Source organism: Eptatretus burgeri, chromosome 9 (genome assembly GCF_056783735.1).
Source record: "Eptatretus burgeri isolate ZD-2024b chromosome 9, Ebu_testis_v1, whole genome shotgun sequence".
Lineage (NCBI taxonomy): Eukaryota > Metazoa > Chordata > Myxini > Myxiniformes > Myxinidae > Eptatretus > Eptatretus burgeri.
Window position 1 is genome coordinate 56,467,766 of NC_140969.1, and position 20,274 is coordinate 56,488,039.

General features: G+C 42.8%; 2 protein-coding genes across 42 annotated transcripts in view; both read right to left on the reverse strand.

Moving 5' to 3' along the window:
- Window positions 1-16,338, reverse strand: part of LOC147020159 (myomesin-1-like) — a 218,611-nt gene extending 202,273 nt beyond the window's left edge. For 2 of the 4 annotated variants that reach the window (XM_085895201.1, XM_085895200.1), the window contains exons 1-2: window positions 16,202-16,338; window positions 14,559-14,754 (exon numbers count right to left, since the gene is read on the reverse strand). The gene's annotated coding sequence lies outside the window, so the exon portion shown is untranslated. The remainder of the gene's footprint in view (window positions 1-14,558; window positions 14,755-16,201) is intronic. The other 2 variants (XM_085895203.1, XM_085895202.1) reach the window with 1 other exon arrangement.
- Window positions 16,339-17,219: 881 nt separating this feature from the next.
- Window positions 17,220-20,274, reverse strand: part of LOC147020161 (CUB and sushi domain-containing protein 3-like) — a 1,491,173-nt gene continuing 1,488,118 nt past the window's right edge. For 37 of the 38 annotated variants that reach the window (XM_085895237.1, XM_085895221.1, XM_085895212.1 and 34 more), the window contains 4 exons: window positions 19,467-19,554; window positions 19,221-19,365; window positions 18,902-19,055; window positions 17,220-18,071 (listed from right to left, as the gene is read on the reverse strand). In XM_085895237.1, the coding sequence (XP_085751363.1) occupies window positions 18,048-18,071; window positions 18,902-19,055; window positions 19,221-19,365; window positions 19,467-19,554 (411 nt within the window). In that variant the 3' untranslated portion in view covers window positions 17,220-18,047. The remainder of the gene's footprint in view (window positions 18,072-18,901; window positions 19,056-19,220; window positions 19,366-19,466; window positions 19,555-20,274) is intronic. The other variant, XR_015061662.1, reaches the window with a different exon arrangement.

Genomic DNA, 20,274 nt, shown 5'->3' on the forward strand with positions numbered 1-20,274 from the left:
TGAACTGTGGAAGGGAGAGGGATGGGGATGGGATGGGGAACATGGCGAAGAGAAGATGGACATTACAGGGACTTTCAGGAAGGAAAGCAGGAGAATTGAAGGAAGTGGGCTTGGGTGGATTATCGGGGGTAGAAAAGATTGAGGATTTGGATGGGGGAAGATAAGAGGTGGTGGTGAACAGCTGTTTTGAAAGCCTGGAGGGAAGAATGGGAAAGAATAGAGTGAGGAAGTTTATTCCAAAGGCGGGAAAAAAGAGGAATGAAAGAGTGAAGATGAGCAGTGATTCGTGATTTTGGTAGTTTTACCAGAAGGGGGTTGTTGGCGGACCTTGAGCGCCCTGTGGAAATGTGGTTGGGACAAATCGCAGAGAGAGCAGGGGGGGCAAGGCTGGAGAGGAGTCGGTAGAAGACAGAAAGACCACCGACCAACCTGCGGTGATTGAGTGAGAGGCCCAAAGACTCAGCTTCATTGCGGGAGATGCCAATGATCTTAAAAGCCCTGGATGCAGCTATTGCTTGCTGTATCATCAACGTATCGGCCTCCTCATGGTTATTCGCCTCAAATTGGAGACCCCTGTTGCTCGACATCCGCCCAGATGCCGAAATGACTCCCACCTTTGTTGAATCGCGGTTGTATTCTAGAGTTTTCTCTGCCAAGTACTCCATAAGATCAGCCTTGGTTTGATCATGGGACAGAAATTGACTCATCGTGATGTGTTTGATACTGGTATCATCTTTGACCTGATATTGGACTGGTGCCTTTCCTTGACGTCGTTTGTCTCTGGTTGTGCTCTTGAGGAAATCTTGCTTGTACGTATCAAAAACAAGAATTACATGGTTGAAGCCTCTGGTCAGACTCATCACCCTATCATTGAAACATTCACTGAGGTCCTTCACTGTCACGACCATTGCTGGTTTCTTGGTCATTTTCTGGACAACTACCATTCCATCCACGACTGCGACCTTCGTGCTAGTACTGCCATCAATTACAGCATCAGTGGGTGCTGGTTCCATGTGTGTGGCATCAAACTCATCTTCTGGTAAAGACGGTTCCTTGTTGGCAAACTTCTCCAAATTGTGGATTAGCTTCGACTGGTCGGTGCTTGACAGTAAGCTACCGTTTTATGCAAACAGGGCCCTCGGTGTCACAGTGAATTCAAAGTTGCCAATTGCATCCTTCTGGTCGACGTCCCTGCTGGATCTGGAGAGTACCATCAGTCTACCATACAAATCCTTGGTTTCTTTTCGATCTACTGTCTTGTCCCTGATCTTGATTGCTGGTGTTGGATTGCCAGACATGTACATTCTGTTCTTCTCCTTCTTCACTGGCGCCCATCGGCTGACATCACCATTGATCCGTTTAGCAACAAAATCTTCAAAGAGATTCTATCCCGTTTCATCAATGTCCAGTATCTGTGGTACAAATTCTTCTGGCACATAAGCGTGGGTGACCACATTGAAGAGCTGGTTACCCTCAACTTCAAATGGATTTTCATGACTAAGTATGGCAGCCTTGATTCGGTCAATTGCATTGTGTTCACGCTTGACGACACTTGGAGACAGGCCATGGTGCTCAGTGATCTCACTTTCCTTCAGACCAAGCTGTCCCTTAAACTCGCAAGACAGGCGTGACAGTTCAGGTGCAGCCAAGAAGAATCGCTGTCTGGCATTTGCATTATTTGATATGCCAATCAGACCAGAGTGAACCTTCAGCAGCCTGTTCAGATGTTCAACAGCGTGGTCTGCTCCGATCGATACAAATGGGATAGTATTCTTGGTGACTGAAATATTGCCTGCTTCGAGCTCCCTCCAGGTCTCTGGATGGCTGGTCTTAAGCGCATACATGTCAGATATGTACCTTGGCCAGAGCCGCTTGTACTTGATTCCGTTCATGGCAAAAAATATCTTGCTGAGTTCTTCGCCGGCTTGAAGATGAAGGTTTAAGTCGGCATTCCGAGATGCTGCAACAAAATGCAGAATTGCCTCTACTCTGTGGAGATAGTTCATCATGGCCTTGAACATGGCATTCTTTGAGCGGCTGGCCTCCCATTCCTAAAGTCCCTCAAACAAATTCTCATTGATGATGACGTGGAGCAGACAGTTGCTGGCTTGCAGCACTGATTCAGCTTTCAGTGCTTTGTCATGTTCTCCAGAAGCAGTTTGAACTGTATCCGTTGCAACAACACAGACTTCCTTGAGATGCGGATTGTCCTTGAAGAATTCTTCTATTGCCATTTCAGAGAGTGCCACATACGCGTATATGTGAGCTTGAAGTGGGCGTTTGTAATGGGTGCATTTCAGAATCTGTCTTGTGGTTGCAGATCCATACACATTGTCTTCCATCCAAGCATCGTCTATGCCAGAGTTCTCTATGGATGCATCCAGACCTCTCAGTGCAGCCATGACGACATGTAGCTCTCCCAATCTGACTTCCAACTCCTAGCCCAACAGGAAACGCAATTAAAACCTCCAACCCCGTGGCCATTCAAACCATAATCCTACCCCATACAGAAGAACATAAAATGACAAAAAGGTACATACGCCTCAAAGGGTATCACAACTTACCGAAAAAGGAAGAAAGGTGTTGAAAACCGAATATGATGAAACGAAGCTCCGAAGTAAACTGTCATGAATAAATCGAGAATAAACGAAGCGAACTGAAAATGATGTCATAGTGCTGCACGTGCTTGGACGCGCGCCGCGCCACATCATGACGTCATGCCACGCCCAGCAACCATAACCTGAGACGATGGCATGGCGTCGCGACGTGGCATCACCTATGTTTCCAACAAGATCACACTTACAATACATCAAACTACAAAAACTTAAAATCAAACGTTTTACTACTGAAGGTGCCGAAACTTTCTGATATTGAACAACAGACACACCAATGTTTCATTGCACAGATGGCCGTTTCCATGGCAACCAACTGTTCCAATACTTGAAAATCATAATACTTATGTGTAAGTTAGTCATGGTCACTATATTTAACAATTATTTAGGCCATCCGATGGAAAATATAATTTTTAAAAATATGTATTAAAAAATGGCAATTCCACTCCAAAAATGCTGTTTCCATGGCAACCAACAGTCAACATGCAACATTTTATTATCTTATAAAATCCATTGTTAGCCATTTAACAGTAATCCATCATCAGTGGGTTATTTTGTATTGTTTCAGATTTTTTTAAAATTGGAATTCAAAAAAAGCGTTTTTCATCCCAAAACGACCTTTCCAAAAGTTGAAAAAAAAACGTGAAACATCATTTTTTTATTTAAATAGATTTTAAACTTCTCAAAAATCTATAGGTTTGCTACTCTCCAAAAAATTTCAACGAAATTACACAAGGAACCTGAGTAATATAAATAGGGGTGTCCATAGCTGGTATACATAGCTCAAGCTGCATACGTATACGTATATGTATATGTATGTATATACATTAGACGTACCTCCTGACTGCTATGGTGAGCATTGCTGCGGATTATGTGTCACACGGTAAAACTGCATTATCCGCGAAGAACACCCATTCGTCTGCCCCCAGACGATTGTTCCTGCTAATGCAAACCATTCAACCAGAAGGCACGAGATGTGATCGGCGTGTAAATCAAAACATGTGGCGTGTGACGAGCACTCCCCCAAGCACAATGGAGATCAGCAATTCTTCAAGAATCGGCAGATTGGAGTCAGTGTGATTACCGACCATAGTATATGCTGTACACAACCCAAAAACCTTTAGTAACTTTCACACTTGTTTTGGGGGATTTAAATAACAAATTATAAAAACAACATTGCATTACAGACATTTCAGGGAGATGTGCATGAACATTAATCTCTATTAACAGCTGCCAATTGCCAGGTGATGGGTTGAAAAAAAAATTGGCTCTGGAATTTAGAAAACACATGAATATGGCAAACGGATTGGAAATTGGGTGTTATCAAATATATTTTGCTTTGAAACTCACAAAGACAAACCATATAACCTTTGTAAGTCATGTACACTACCTTGTAGCAACTGCCGACTGTACATCCCGATCGGGACAAACTGTACTGCTATCAACTGTTGGGCACTCGGCAAATAGCTTAAGAACTCAAGCAAACACTCCAATTAAATGGTTGATAAGGAATGCCTGGCCAGGCTGTGGCTGCATACGATATAGGATCCCTTGAACTTCAGAGCCAGTCTTCACCATGCCCACAGAGGTTAAGAAATTAAATTAATTTGTTCATATAACGACTTTATCCACAAAAGAGTTGCTATTCAATGTAGAACAACCCCAGAGACATCGCAAAGTTTAATCACTCATGAAATAAACATTGCAGATAATCCACCAGGTTTCCTGCTTGTCTGTGCACGCGTCACTCTGGGGGTCTGGGGTCTGGGGTCATCATTCGGGGTCTGTGCAAACGTTATTACTTCATTTTAAAACATCCCTTTTTCACCAGATTTGCTTTGATTCATTGAATATGATACCTCTGTATGATATGTATGATACCTCTGACTCTGTATGATTCAATATGATACCTCTGAAAATATAGACACAGATATGGCAGATGCTATGGATAAGCAGTCCCTCTGGGGAACATGGCGCAAGGTCAAGCAGTGAATGCATTAAATCATATTGCGCAATTAAGCTGGTTAATTTTGGTGCATTCCAAAATCTGTTGTTTACTGAATAGAATTATGCAAACACTAGAAAAATATCCTGTATGTTTAATGCTTTGGAAATTTCACATTTTCTTGTGAATATATGGAGATGGAGAAACCATGACCTTGCTTGCTTTAAGTAAATAGGTATGTAGGCTTAGTTATGAATGATTATTTCTTTAAATTATCAGATTTCACTCCAGATTTCGACACTTGTTTAGTCCAGATGATATCCATTCTTCAAGGCTGAAATCATATTTTGATGATATCCTTTAATTAGTCGATGAGAGTAGATCGTGGAAAATCGTATCATATAATGCATGAAATCACTCCAAGCTCATAATTTGAAAACGATAGTACTTACAAAAACGATGTATACAGCGATTCATAGCTATGATGAACAGGCATTCGATAATATGAGTGAGGAAGGTGAAAAAAAAAACTTTATCATGAAGAAATCATTGTGGCCTGTTCCAAGTCAAGGCATGGTTGAGCAGGCCAAAAAACATGGCGGCTTCAGATCCCAGCAACGTTACCTCGGATACGCCTTCAGATCCCATGGAGAGCGGTGACCGAGGATGTGCCTGATAAAGGATATAATTAAATAAGGCCATTAATTATCTTCAAAAGGAGTGTTTTAATGAACTCAAACACCCAATTTTCAGTCATGCACTTCCTTGGAGTTTTCTTTGTATGCATGCAAAGTTTCAGGCTGCCAGGTTTTAAGGTTTTGGAGTTATGGAAGACACACACACACACACACACACACACACACACACACACACACACACACACACACACACACACACACACACACACACACACACACACACACACACATTTATTGGTGTACCTGAAACAATCCAATAATTTATTTCTCAGTGGAGAGTCAATGTTGGAACTTTAAGGCAATTAACATCACGGAAAGGGAATGCGATGAACAAATTACATTCAGCAAGTCAAGGATGTCAAGACATTATATCTGTTGATAAATGTCAAAGTGAAAATCACTTGATTTGCGGCTGCATCTCACACCTGTAGGCTTTACAATACACCAACAAAGGCAAGTCAGAAATATTATGCCCTGATATGAAAGGTCAATAGACGTTGATAAAACGATGATAATCATATACAATGTCTTTTTTTATCGATGTTTTAACTTTTTAACCAAACATTTACTACATTTTACTCAACTTTTTCATTGTTATTCCATGGGTGTGTTGATTAATCCTCCTCTTTCAGTATGTTAGGCTCCATGCTAATAACAAGCAAAAATCAACTTGAACAAGATCTGCTGGCTTTCCCTAAATCCTGGAAGAATCTTAACATGGAGAGAAAAAAAAGAATTAATAAACCATGTCAGGTTGGTCGTTTCATCTCCAGGCTTCAAAATCTTAGCAGATCCCTGTGTGCAGAATAACAGAATAACAAACTTAGATGCAGGAGGTCAGTTAGTCCCTCATGTGTATGCTTTAATAATTAATTGAGTCTGTGTATATGTATAATGCCTCCTCCCATGCTCTTCTTGTCAAAGAAAGCTGCATAGAGCAATCATGAAAAGCTACACAAGACAAGCCCTTTGCTGTTTCAAACTCTATCTGAGTTTCTTTACAGCTGAAAAACATTCACAAGTCATACATGCGTGAGAATCCCAATGCTACACACCCCCTCAGCTGCTGGACAGGTTTTATCGCTCATCGCTTCTCGGCCTTTCAAGGCGAAGATGAGGATGGGCAACGAAACTGGTTTGAGGACAACACAAGCAAAGCATTGACTTTCAACACGAAATGTTACATCCAAGTTCTTGGGAAGATTCAGAGGGCCTTAGGCAGTCGCAGAGAGTTTACAAGAGAGGAACAATGTTTTGAACAAGATGGAGCCACTCCCCACATTTCAAATGATTCATTGAACTGTCTCAAAACACACTTTGGTGACAAGAGTCATCAGTCGAAGACTTGCTGTTAAGTGGACCTCGCACTCATCAGATCTGTCACCGCCAGATTTCTATCCTTGGGGCTATCTGAACGACAACATCTATAGAGGAAGGCCACAATCCATTCAAGAACTCAATGCAACAATTATCGAAAAAATTATCTTCATTCTTTCAGCAGAGCACGTCAGAGTGATCACCATTTTGTCCACAGTGTCGTGGCAAACATTTGGATACCTAAGCACAGTTAAGCACAGTCGGTCCTGGCCTATTCAAAGGGATCTGTGCCAAACATCGTGCCATTTGAGTGATAAATGAGGATTTTATGTTAAATAGTATGGGTTCTGTTTTTTGGGGGGTCATCGTGCAGTGACATTCCGACAGGACCGATTTGTCTCGCATTTTGTGGGGAAGAAAAAGGGCGAAGAGAGAGGATGTGATGTCGATCACTTGAAGGTCTAACTCCAACCAGTCAGTATTTTATTTCCACAGAGGCTCCGCCCTTCTGCATGGCAGGTCACCATTGGCTGAAACGTCTGTTGGGCAGTGCAACGTGCTTCGGTGTCCCACAACTCTCCAAGGCTCTGCAGCCAACTATGCCGCCATGGTCCATAGACACTGGCTGAATAAATTGTGCTTGGCTTTCCAGAAAGTGTGAAGCACTTCCTCATGCCTTACAAAGTCCTCACCTGGCCCCATGTAGTAACAGAGGTTTTTACACATGTTATCTTATCCATAGATATCTATATATGACTAAAACTCTCATCTTGTATGTATCCGTATGTATGTTCCCGAAATACAGCCAAAATATACACGATAGCACAAAAATTTTAGGTCCACCTTACTCACCATTCGCCTGCGGTGTGCAGTATCAAGTTCTGTTCAAATCAGGAAACTAAAAATTATTTAAAAAATCAATTCCCGATTCAGTCAAGTCCTCTTCGGGAGTATTTGATCAATGCAAACAACCTCGGCGGTATAGTTCGCTGGAGCTATCTTTTTTTTTTAATGATTTTTTTCATCAACCACTGTCACAACAGGAACCCAACGGATTCACGGGTCATCTTGTATATTTAAAATTACGCAAGCTTCCTCCTCAGTGCCACATGAAATAAGACGACTTACTCTGACATTATCACTGTTTACAAGAGTAAACATACACTCACACAGACCAGACTACACTCACTTCATTCTTGCTATGGACATCCCTCAACCCCACCCTCTTCCAGTGTCTGTCCGTGCATGTGCTATCTCCTGTTTCCGGCTGCCGCTTCCAGCACTGCTTTTGAAAAGCTCCGCATGCAAACAAAGCTCAACATTCGACCAGAAAATTGCACGATATCAAACGTGATACATTTTAAATGAATAAATACAACTTGGAATGGTACTTTGTTTATTAGCAATGCATTAATTGATATGACCTCCTCTGACAGGATGGTCTCAAGATATGCACACTCACCTCCAAGCTGTATAGCCTGGGTTCAAATCTTGGCCCAGCTATAAACTGTCATTCCGGTGTTTCACAGACAGGGTGATTCATCAGTGTGTGATGTCCTTCCGATAGATGTTAAACTGTGCATTCTGTCTACCAAAATTAGTTGGTGGATGTTAAAGATCCCTATGGTGTCGCACATGGAGTATAGGCGAGCTATTGCTGGTTTCATGACCAAATTCCAAATCCCTTCCCAGACTACTGCTGGGAAGGCAATGGTAAACCACACAGAAAATCCTTGCTCAGGAAGCTGCTTTGGTGGCGCTGACGCTCTGTGACAGAGTACGCTCAACATTTGAAAAGGGTGTAACATGAATATAGAGAGGGGAATGGGAGAGAGGAGAGGGGATGGGAGAGGGGAAGGGAGAGGGGGAGAGGGGAGGGGGAGAGAGAGGACAGAGGAGAAAAGAGAGAGGGGTGAGGAGAGAGTGGGCTTGGAGAGGGGGGGGAAGAGAGGTGATGGTTGGGGGGAGAGGAGAGGGAAGGGGGGACAGAAGGGAGGAAAGAGAGGGGAGGGGAAGAGAAAGTCAAGGGGGTGAGAGAAGGAAGAGAGAGAGAGAGAGGAGGAGGAGGATAGGAAAGAGGGGGGGGTGGGGGAGAGAGAGAAGTATCCAGTCTGTCCATCCCATTCCTCACCACACCCATTGTTTGTCCAAATCTTCCTTTATTTTGTCCTTAAGCTCCACCGTTAGTGTCCCCCCCCCTCTCTCCTGTTACGTTTGTCCTGTTGTATCCTGATCCGTTCAGTGTTCCAGCTCTTCCATGAGACTTGACTCAACCATTGTGCAGGCTTGATTGGCCGAATGGTCTCTTTCTGTGTTGAAGTCCCTTGGAAGGGAGGTCATGTATTATATATTGTGAACCATGGTGTCTGTCCGTGCATTGTTTGTTTCCCATTTACAGCGGCCGCTTCTCATGCTGCATTTCAAAAGCTCAACATTCACTTTTGATATGACGGGAGAACAGGTATGAATAATGTTGATGCCAAATTTTATTTCCCAACCAGGATATTTTGCCCTCTTTTTGGACAAAATGAACCTCCACCGCCCAAGATTACACCAACATTTTGTGGTGGGTGGCATAAGTAGCTCAGGGCTTTGGCTCTGAATGAAACCAAGAGTACAGCACAATTAACCCTTCTAAATAATTCCATTAAATAATTTAAATTGATGGATTAACTTAAACTTTTCCCGTCACTGGGGAGAGGTACCAGAGATAAATGCAAGTTGCATGATTGTGTCTGAACGGGGTAAACATCGTAACCACAGCACGTATAATGGTGGATGACACCTCATTTAAGAACTCTTGGGTCCGGACAGTGCATGCGGCAGTTTTCAAACATTGATATTCAAGCAAGTTTGAGTTATGTGCATTTTTATGTGCACAGTGGTGGTGTATAGACGCAGAGTCATTGGTTCACACACCTACTGGAAGTAATGGATAATATTTCCACAAACTATTCAGTCAATTATGTCCAACGCATAATTTTAATTTTTGTTAATTTTCTTTACCAAGAAACCTTAGTTGTCATTACAGTTCGTGATTCTTATGCTGTCAAAGGACATCCATAGCAATCTCCATAAATATTCCACACTCAGTTGGGAACAAATTCCCTCACAAATGGAACCCGGGTCTCCTTTCTAATGCTTACACTCTCTTCGTATGCACATATGAGGAGTACAAAAGAATGCTCTCTGATAATGCCTTGTGTGAGCGGAAGCATGAAGTTTCACCGGTGGTGTGTAACCTCAGAGTCACTGGTCCGCACACCTCCCAGAAGTAAAAACTAACATAACAACAAATTATTCCATCAAATGAATAATTTCCTTTTCGTCTATTTACTTAACTGAGAAACTTTAGCAGTCTTATCAGTTAGTGACTATTATGCTGTTAAAGGACATTCTTAGCAAACTACAGAAATATTCTATTTGTGGCACATGCCCCCCAATGCCCCCACCTTCATCCGGCTCTGCGTACGAGTGACTATTATGCAGACTTGGGGTTAGGAAGGGTGGGGGGAGATTGAGGACTTAAAGAAGAGAGGGTGAGTGGAGGATAGAGCATTGGAGTGGAGCAAGGGGCAGAGAAGGGATAGAGTTGGAAAAGGGGGTCGGGCACTTGGGGTTGGGAGGGGGGGGAGTTCAGGACATGAATCAGAAAGGGGGAGGAGAGGACAGTCAGGGTAGTGGGGGGGGTGTATACATACTAACTAAATTAGTATATTTATATTAATATTTTTAATGAAAGCACACACAAAATGGTGTGAAGGAAAAAAAAGAAAAAGAAAAGCCTCTTCACTTGCAGCAACAAAAATAAATTATCTTTGCTTGCAGAAACTACTCACTATAAATATATTGGCGGAACTATAATAGTATATTTATATTAATATTTGGTCATGTCAGCAAATCGCCCAAAACAGAAACAGCAAACTGCGGATGTAATTGCCTCAATAAAGGACCCTGTGGTGTGCCGTCATTGATTGCAAAAGAAGGTTTATGAAACACGGCGTTTCACTCAATTAATTTACACTTTCCGCATATTCCATAATTTTTTTTCTTCACTCAATATAATCGTCCGAACAGCAGAAAAAGTTAAGTTTAATGTTTTGCTTCGATGAATACACTAAGTTATAAAAAATCGTTAATTTGTTAAAATTTTCGGATTTCACTCCAGATTTCGACACTTATTTTGTTCACCAGATCCGATTCTCAAATCCGACATAATATTTTTATTATAGACTTTAATTAGTCCGTGAGAGTAGATCGTGTTTCCAAATCGAGGCATGTTTGAATAGGCCGAACAAAATGGCGGCTGAAGACTCCAGCAACCACAGAGGCCTGACCAAGATGGCGTGCCGCCGTCTCGGCAAGGCGAGTTTTGTTTTTTTCTGATGAGCATCTCCATAAATTATCTTTAAAAGGGTGTTTTAATTAATACAAACACCCAATTTTCACTCTTGCACTACACTGGAGTTTTCTTAGTACATGCAAAGTTTCAGGCTTCTCGGTTTTATGGTTTTGGAGTTACGGAGGAGACACACACAGTGACACACAGACAGACACACACACACACATAAAAGGCAATGTGTGTATGTGTGTATGTGTGTATATATATATATATATATATATATATATATATATATATATATATATATATATATATATATATATATATATATATATATATATATGTACACACACATACATACTGTTGTGGTTACCAAATTCGCAAACCACCATTCAGGTCCCTTAGGTGAGGTATCTCTGCAAGTATATGTGTAGTTAGGCCCAAACCCGTTGTCTAGTGGGAATACATGTCATTTATGCGAGCTGCGACTCTTCAGGATAGCCGTTTTTCTTTTACTATCTTTATTTTGGACCAACCGCCATGATCACAACCACAACATCAACCACCAACCACAACGCCGCTTCACCACAACCGCCACGACCTTCCCGTCACACCTCACAACCGTAGCATCGCCACCGTTCTTGCCCCGCTGTGGGTACCGGTGTTGGACTCATGCAGAACGCGCGTCGAACAGCGTGTACAAAATCACGGATTTTGTGCTTCAAAAACGGATCAAAAACGACACACGCCCACTTTTTGCCGTCCAATCGGTGAGCGAGGGGCGAATTGGCCCCGCCCCCAGGGCGATCGATATATGCAAATTTGTGGATCAAAAAGCCTTCACGCCCACTTTTTCTCGGGCCAATGGGGAGCGAGGTGAAAGGTCAAAGGGAGGGGGTCAAAGGCGAAGTTACGGGGGGATAAAAGGACGGTGTTCGTCAGTCAGAGGAAAAGGAGAACGAGAACGAAAAAGAGAACGAGAATGAGAAGGAGTCGGAACGGAGGGGACGAGTGTGGAAGTCTGGAGCCCGAAGCCTGCAGTGGCTGGAGAAGCTGAAGAGAGTCGGACGAGGGGGTGCTCGCGTCGGTGCCAGGAGCTGCACGCCCGAGGGAGGCCGGCAGCGCGACCTGGCCGAGGTGGAGACGCACACCAGGGATAATAAAGATCCTCTATACCCCGAGCATCAGCAACCCCCTCCTGTTTCCCCCCGCGCTGAGATAGTGCGACCAAGGGGGCCCCGTTCCCACCCCCTACCAGACACCGTCCACGAGGCCCGCGGGTTGCGGGGCCATCGCCGCTCCGCGTCTCATCACCAGACGGGTAGGCGCGACCCGGTCCCGGCCTCAGGCCCGCCTCATTCTTGGGGGATTTCTTTTCCTTGGTTTTGGGTATGTGTTGTCGGCGCCGTCTGTGAAGTAGAATTGTATAAGTGTTGCCGTGTGCTCGGTAGTCGGTATTAGCTCTGCATTGTTTTCGCTTTTATATTTGCTCTTTGTGTAAATGGAATTGTGTTTTCTTTTTTTTGTGTGCTTTTGGTGGAATTGTATTTGTGTGCTTCCCGTGTGCCGCGAATAAATGTGCTTTATTGTTGAACTGTTCTCCCGCTTCGCTTCGTCGTTTCCCCCATTGAACCCTCATCTTGCTTCACGTAAAGGGTTGGTAGTGGGCTGAGTACGCCCGATAATTAACCGAACCGTCGAGGTCGACGATAACACCGCTCGGTTATTCTGATAGTACGGAACGGGTCGCTTAAGTGGCCCGTGTCCGAAGTCGACCTGCGGCGAGGTGCGATCGCCCGGTCTACCCTCCGCGTGGGTACTTAGGTAGGTCGAATTTGGCGAGCAACCCTATCCCACGCGGGGGCTGATTGGCTCGATCGCGGTGAGACCGAAAGGTCCACCCGTGACTGGTTCCCGGCGTTAGTCCGAGAGGGTCACGACTGGATTGTCCGTCCGGTGGGCGACGTGCCGCGATTCGAGTTACGTGGCCGTTCGCACGCCGGCGGGCGCGAAATCCGCAACAATACATACACAGTACAGCATATGCAGTTAAGTATTATTGAAAAAAAAATTAACAAAACAAGTTGTTCATTTTTCACTGGTTTTGGAAAAGTGGATGACTTTTGGCTCCTTAGAGTTTGTGGATAATCTTTAGCTGGTTCAGGGAAGGAGGAGGAGGACATTGGGACCATACTCTGTGCAGAGCATTGGTGCTGTTTCAGCAGTGTCCTTGGCTATTGGGCACAATCCTGGTCGGGTCACCACTCCAACACAGTGTACCAGCAAGCTGGCACTCATTTTGCCGAGAATGACAGGTTGAATTAACCCCACCTGGTATTAATTCAACAGATGAGTTGGATTTGAACTCAGGACCCTGGGATCCAAGGCTCACCACCCGAACCATGAAGCCAACACCAGGTATATTTGTGGAAGGGCATGATTTTTTGGGTTAATTTTTAACTTTTGGCTTGTTAATATTCGTGGATGATTTTTTTGGCTCGTTACGGTTAATGGATGAGTTCTTGGTTCATTGAAGTTAATAGATGAGTTTCGCTCATGAGGTTAGTGAATTAGGGAAATGAACCAAGAAAATAGACATTATTTCGGCTAACCTCGGATTTTAACAGCTTTGGTGGTGCAGTTTTATCGAGGGAAAAAAATCCACCACAGTGAGCAAAATAGCTTATATCTGGGCTGTTAAAAATTAATACAAACGAGATACTCAAAAAAGTCTAAGACAGGCTAAAAATTATGATGAAGGTGAGATATGAATGATAATTAAAAAAAAAGACGTTGATTAATTTTCTTACTAATCGTATTTGGAGCGAACCGAATAGCCCAGACTAGAGGTCGGTATACTTTCCATTGAACTCTCTATCCTGCATTCAAATATTGACCCAAAAGCTGTCATCCTGGTGTTTTGCATGCAGGACGATTCATCAATCCATTGTGATCCATCAAAAGTATGTTAAGTCAGAGAACTCCTCTGCAAGCAATAATCATTGGAGGACATTAAAGATCCCATGGTGTCTTTGGTGAAGAGTAGGTGTTATCACCAGCACCCTTAACAATTGACAAATTCTTTCCCAAAACACTTTCAGTCAAATACCCTGCAATTGTGATGATCTGTCCAGGATTGGTTCTATCCTTGAAACGTTTCTTGACTTGTGAACGCCCTGGAGCTGTCAGTTCAGCCTCCATTTTGTTAATTAAATTTCCTTCTATATTTAACAATAATAATGATAATAATAATAATAATTATCATCATCATAATAAACCTTGGCATGTCTTGCACTACCATATCTTGTTTGTAGAACCTTATGAAGGCTTCATACATTCAAAATATGGATATTTTTAACAATAATATTTGATATTGCAAAGCCTTACAAACAGCTTGAAGAAACCATACTTCATAAAACATGATTGGCATCATTTGAGCAGTACTTCACTCAATTATTGAAATCAACCACAACCTCCTCTGCTGTTTAATGGTTTTACCACTTCACCGAGGTCTTTTTCCGACTTCAAATCCAAGGTAAACTCTTCTAAAAGTTAGTAAATGCAAACCACTCCCTCCATACCCATGACAAAAAGCATGACTTGCGCTGGGAACAAGACAAAACCACATTGGACAGGGTACTTACCAAAATGGCCGCTTTTAATTCAAGCTTTTGTGAATATCTGGGACAATCAGAAGTTGTAAAAGACCAAGTGAAGAGCTTTGCCTGGGATGGAATCAGCAGCGTACAGCGCCGACTCCAAGCACAGCTCATATCCTCCCACCCATTTAAGGCCACGAGGTCACAAATATAGCCTGCACTTCAGGCTGGTGTCAGGGGCCTTCCGAAACGGGAGTCATGCAGGAGAAAGGGAAAGAAGCTCTCTCGGTTAGGAAATGTTTTCATACTCCACAAAAGTATGCCACTGACATGACAAATAATTTGCACGGTCTTGGACTGATCAGTGATCACGGCATAAAGAAGGCTAACATAACCTCAGGCCAAATTGATATGGCAGCAGCAACAGTTTTGAGTAAAATTCTGATTCCAAGAATAATTATTTATATCATTACCATTCCGAGTTCAACCGAGTTTGCAAGTATGTTACTCTTGTGTCAGGTCTACTAATTATTCTTGAAACACCAGGCCAACTTAATTCCAAGACAAGCTTAACCTCAACTGAAATCAAAGCATGCAACAAGGCTCTGCAGTGGCATCTCACTTGAACCGGCAGCATCGTCACAGCCCAGGAACGTCATTCCCACAGGTCTCCACAGCTGTTTTAATATTATATTGGGCACAGGAAAAAGGCCAATGGCCCCACATTGACGTGTTGGGTTTCATTGCAACACTGCCTGTCACGATCCTGCTAGGTCAACATAAAAGCATCACTGAACACCTACTTCACCCCACCCCTAATTGTACCATACCTTCTGCACACTCCCCTTATCACCTCTGAGCTGTCGAACCTGGGTTCGAATCTCAGGCAGGGTATAAACGCTCACGCTGGTGTTCCGCTTGTTTGGCGAGGCAGCAGTGTGTGTGTGTGTGTGTGTGTGTGTGTGTGTGTGTGTGTGTGTGTGTGTGTGTGTGTGTGTGTGTGTGTGTGTGTGTGTGTGTGTGTGTGTGTGTGTGTGTCTGTGTGTACCATCTCTCAGATGGATGGAAACTGGGTGTCCAGTCTGTCAGCGTTAGTTTGTGAACTTTAAAGGCCGAATCAGCTTCAGTCAAATGGCAGCCCTGACCAGCCAGTTCATCAAAGATTTGATCCAAACTATTTCTTTGTCGAATGTGCAAGAAGATGTGAATAAATGGAACAGTTAAGGTAGTAGGTAGTAGTAATAATAGTAGTAGTAGTAGTAGTAGTAGTAGCAGCAGCAGCAGCAGTTATTTTGAATTCGCATTGTAATCATTTTTGTCACCATCTAAAATTTACTCTCCAACTTATAAAGGGATTAAATGAATGTCGACCTCGTCCTGGTCTAATGCTGGAGTGAGACAAATTTATTTCCCCAATGCTTTATGACAGTTTCATAACTAAACCCATATTAGCATGGACAGGTCGGTACAAATTGGCTCATCTTCACCAAATGTATTGGCCTCAGCAGTTAAGTGAGAAAAACTCAGTTGTCAATATATTTTGGTCAAACGTGTGTTTGTTTAAAACAAAATATGTTTATCGTTGGGCCAAAAGACATCGACAACTTAGACATGGGTCCCTAACTGCTGATACCAATCAAATAAAAAATTTCTATCGAAACAATAAATCTGTGGACCACTGCACCAACCTTGCAGAGACAGGTGATGAGAAGATCACCTCCTCTATCTTTTGACTTTATCCTCAACACAAACGCATCTCTTCATGTAGTGTAGTTTCTTCGCAGTTCAAGAGCACAGTGGGAATAGCAGTGACTGTCAGAGTAAGCATCAGATAGAGAATGTGTAATTTTAGAAACGTTTGCCACACATGCACTAATTATACACACCAGAGTGTGTCAGTGGCCAGTGGAATCAAAGCATGGCATGTCCAGCTGCCGTGCCGATTGATGCCGTTTTTGTGATGGCCAATTGATGCGAATGTAGACTTTTCTCTCCTTAAGTGAGGAAGAAGCAAACTTGCACGATTTATAACCAGATTGTATTGAGAAAGCCAAAGAAGCATGATAGTTTTTTTAATTTATTTTAAACTTGATGCTACTTGCTGCAGCCCAAGCACGGATCGATGGAAGCTGGAACATAGTGCATGTTGGGCTCAGGTCTATGTGCCACGTTTCATAACATCATAGAGGGAGTTGCCTCTTACTGCTGCTGACAGGTGCAACAAGACCGTTTAGAAAACGACCTGGAGCGGCCGTGGGGTAAAAACAGGCCATGCTGGTTTCTGCAAACATTTCTGTTCCAGAGGGATTGTATTCTGGGAGCATTTATATGATGCAAGAATCCAAAGGGGAACACCATGACAATGTAACCTCAAGTGTGAAAAGTCTGACAAGTCCTCCACATAAATAAAACGAGTTGAGGTGTGCACGAATTGCAGACCTTTGCGATTTCATTGTTTGTAGTCCGAGGTCGCCTACGGCAATACAGCAAATTATTTTCAAAAGGAATTCACAAAGGAACTCAACTTTGAACCCTATCACCATGAAGTTGCAACATGCGGCTCTTTTTCCGTGTACCATGGGATAGGTGTGAAGAGGATAGCTGGGTCGATGGCGAGGGTCATTTTAAAAAAGAACAATGGGTTCACGCAGCGTGTGCACCAGTGATTTGATAAAGTTATTAAAGGCAAGACAAATGGCAAATGGAAACCAGAAAATTAAGAAATTTTTACTTCGTACAATTATATACAGACCATTTTTAAATATTCCAGTATACAGAGACAATTATTACACAGTTAGAAAATAAATTATGTTCCATATTATTCAAAAAATTACATCATCTTAATAACTCACTAAAATACAGAGATCAACTCGATTTTACAAATTGCTGCATAAAAAAATATTTATATACAACTCTCCATGAAAAAAGTACATGATAAGGAGTTAAGATTGATTTTATCAAACATCTGACTTTCAAACACAGTTTTGAAACCTCTACTCCCCAACCCTCCACCCGACAACCATGCTTTCCCCCAACAAACGTGCACCCACCTTCGTCTTGCTCCTTTGAGTTCGCCTCATTTCCAGACCAACTACCAATGTTCAATGCTTTCAAACATTCAACAACATTTTCCTGGGGGGGAGGGTTTCGACAGCGTTTCGACGGGTAAAAACACAACGTAATGCAACTTTATGCTTAGTGATATCCAATGTATTTACAATATATTTTACCTGCACTGTCATTCATGGAAAAGGGAAGATATCTGGTTATGATCGAACCTTTCGCACGGTTGTACAATTATTACAAAGTTCTTTGGGAGTGTGAGAACAGCACGAACGAGGTCTTGCATCCTGTGGAAAAGCGTGGAAGTTTGTCACACTGGGTGGCTCCTGACCGGGCCTCCAGAGAAAGCCAAGAGTGTGCGTGGGTCGCACATGTTCCTGGGTTCATCTCGCACACACGCCGGCACCGTGCAGAAACGTCCAGCGAAAGCTTGTACCGTCGTACCGTGGTGCGGTGTCCGTGTCATTCATCTCATACCGTAGTCGTGGACATGTGCTGTCAGGAAAAAAAAAAGGCGTTCAATTATTGGGAACTCTATTTCTCGACCCATTAAGTAATCCTGCCTGTAAAAATAATTCCATTTTGTCACATAGCTTCAGTGACATTCCACACCAAAATCCATCGCTGCTCTGAGGTCACACCAGAAATGAGAACAATTTATCGCAAACAAATAATGTATTACGAACTAATCAGTGTGAACATTTTCTAATCAAACAAAGCTGGTTCCCCGTCAATCAATTGTTTCTGCATTAAATTAAATGAAAACAATGAATTATAACTACCCATACATGACATAATCCGTGCCTTCGTTGCCATCAAAAGGGACGAAACAAATGTGTGTTTTTCAACCTGAAAACTTGAGATATTCAGAAAATTTGGCAGTATCTTTGAAATGTGCTTACAACTTAGTTTATCTCCATTTTCAGCTTTGGCACTGATGACATCATCGCAATCCTTTTATTTTTAATTCCAAATTAATCATCAATCGGATAATTTTGGAGCGGTGCATTTTGCTCATTTAAAGTAAAAAATAAAAATAAAAAAAGAGGTGAAAAAATTGAAAGATTATGTCACAGTGACCCATTTTTCAACAATTAAATCACAACTAGTGAGCTCCATTTTTGAAATCTAAAATGCAATCTGTCATATTTGTCGGAAAAATACACTCCCGGTGGATATGGCTCCTTTTGATCCATAATTGCAAGTGGGTGTTTCAATATAGCATCCTAAGTCAGCAGGGCTCAATCAGAGGCCTGCCTTTTGCTTTCGAACCGTGAATCATCTGTGGTCAAGGAATGGTGGTTGCTTGACATGCTCGTATTTACCACAGTGCAAACCGTGTCCAGCCTTGGATCAAACCTCACGGCTTTACTCTCATGAGGTTTCAGGTTGCTGTCATAAATCATGTTTTCAAACACCGTCTGTCCGTTCCTGTTCTCGTGGTCGGTGTAGGCAGTGAAATGGGGCTTGGGGATCGACCTGTCACGGTGGGAAACGACACGCGTTATTTATTATTACTTCAGAGGCCGCACCACACGTCACGCACCTGAGATTAAAATTGTTCCGGTGAGGGTGAAGTTCAATTATTTTACCACGATCACTTTTTTCACAAGGGCGAGTGCAAGCCGAACGGTGCAAACACACCTCTGCTTGTACAGGTAGAAAGCAAAGCCGGCAAAGATGAGCGCGAAAAATGGCACGAGGATGGCGATGGCGACGGAGCGGCTGCTGGTACCCTGAGGCACGTGCGGCACCTTGGAGCCCTCGCCTACGCTCTCTGTCTCCAGAGCTTTGCAAGAAAGTAAGGAGGCAATGAGAATGAGGAGCGAGTCGCACTGCGCGAAGGCACTCTATCCATGCCGATTGCTGTCACTATCACCATGTACTCACCGATCCTTTTCAACCCGAAGGAAGCAAAGCCCTTCGCTCGCACGAAACCTTGATACACGTAAGTTGCTCCATCCGCTTCCAAGGTGACCTGCAATACGGTAAGAAAAAAAAAGAACAAAACAAATGTGCAGATTCTTGCCGAATATTTGAGCCACCTTGAATTAAACGAAAAAAAAAAAATCTAATTCCTTCAAATGCTCTCAATTCTGACCCTCAAAAACAATTATAGCTCATAATGAAACAGAAGAGCTTGTCAGAACTCTTTTTTGGTGTATTTGAGATGTACAACATATTTTAATAAAAAAAAAAACAACACAAATAAACAAATGTTCTCGTGGATTGTTCGTTTCTCGGCTTGCAGAGCTGCGTGCTCGCCATGGTTTCGTGATGAGCATGGACAACGCTTTCTCTCTCCTCGACACAATAACTGCTCTGATGTTTCACAGCAAGTATTACTGAGTGCAAATACACTTTCAAATGTGAAAATCAACAAGTGCAACTTCCTCTAAAAAATTCATCACCAGAACCGACGAGACATCACAGGAGATCTTTGCAAAGGCATATAGTGGCCGATGGCGATTCTCACTTTCCTTTCATGGATTTTTGAATAGAAATGGAAAACAAAGGCTGTGGGGCGTCCTCTATGAGGATTGCATTGAACTCGGTCAGGATATGAGAAAAAGTAAGAATAAATTTACCCAATCACGGCTCATATGCTTTTTCTTCCTCTGCCAAATGCTCTCAATTTCAAAACTGAGCATTTACTTTTCCAAACCCTCATTTATGTCAGTGATCTCGCTTAAATGAA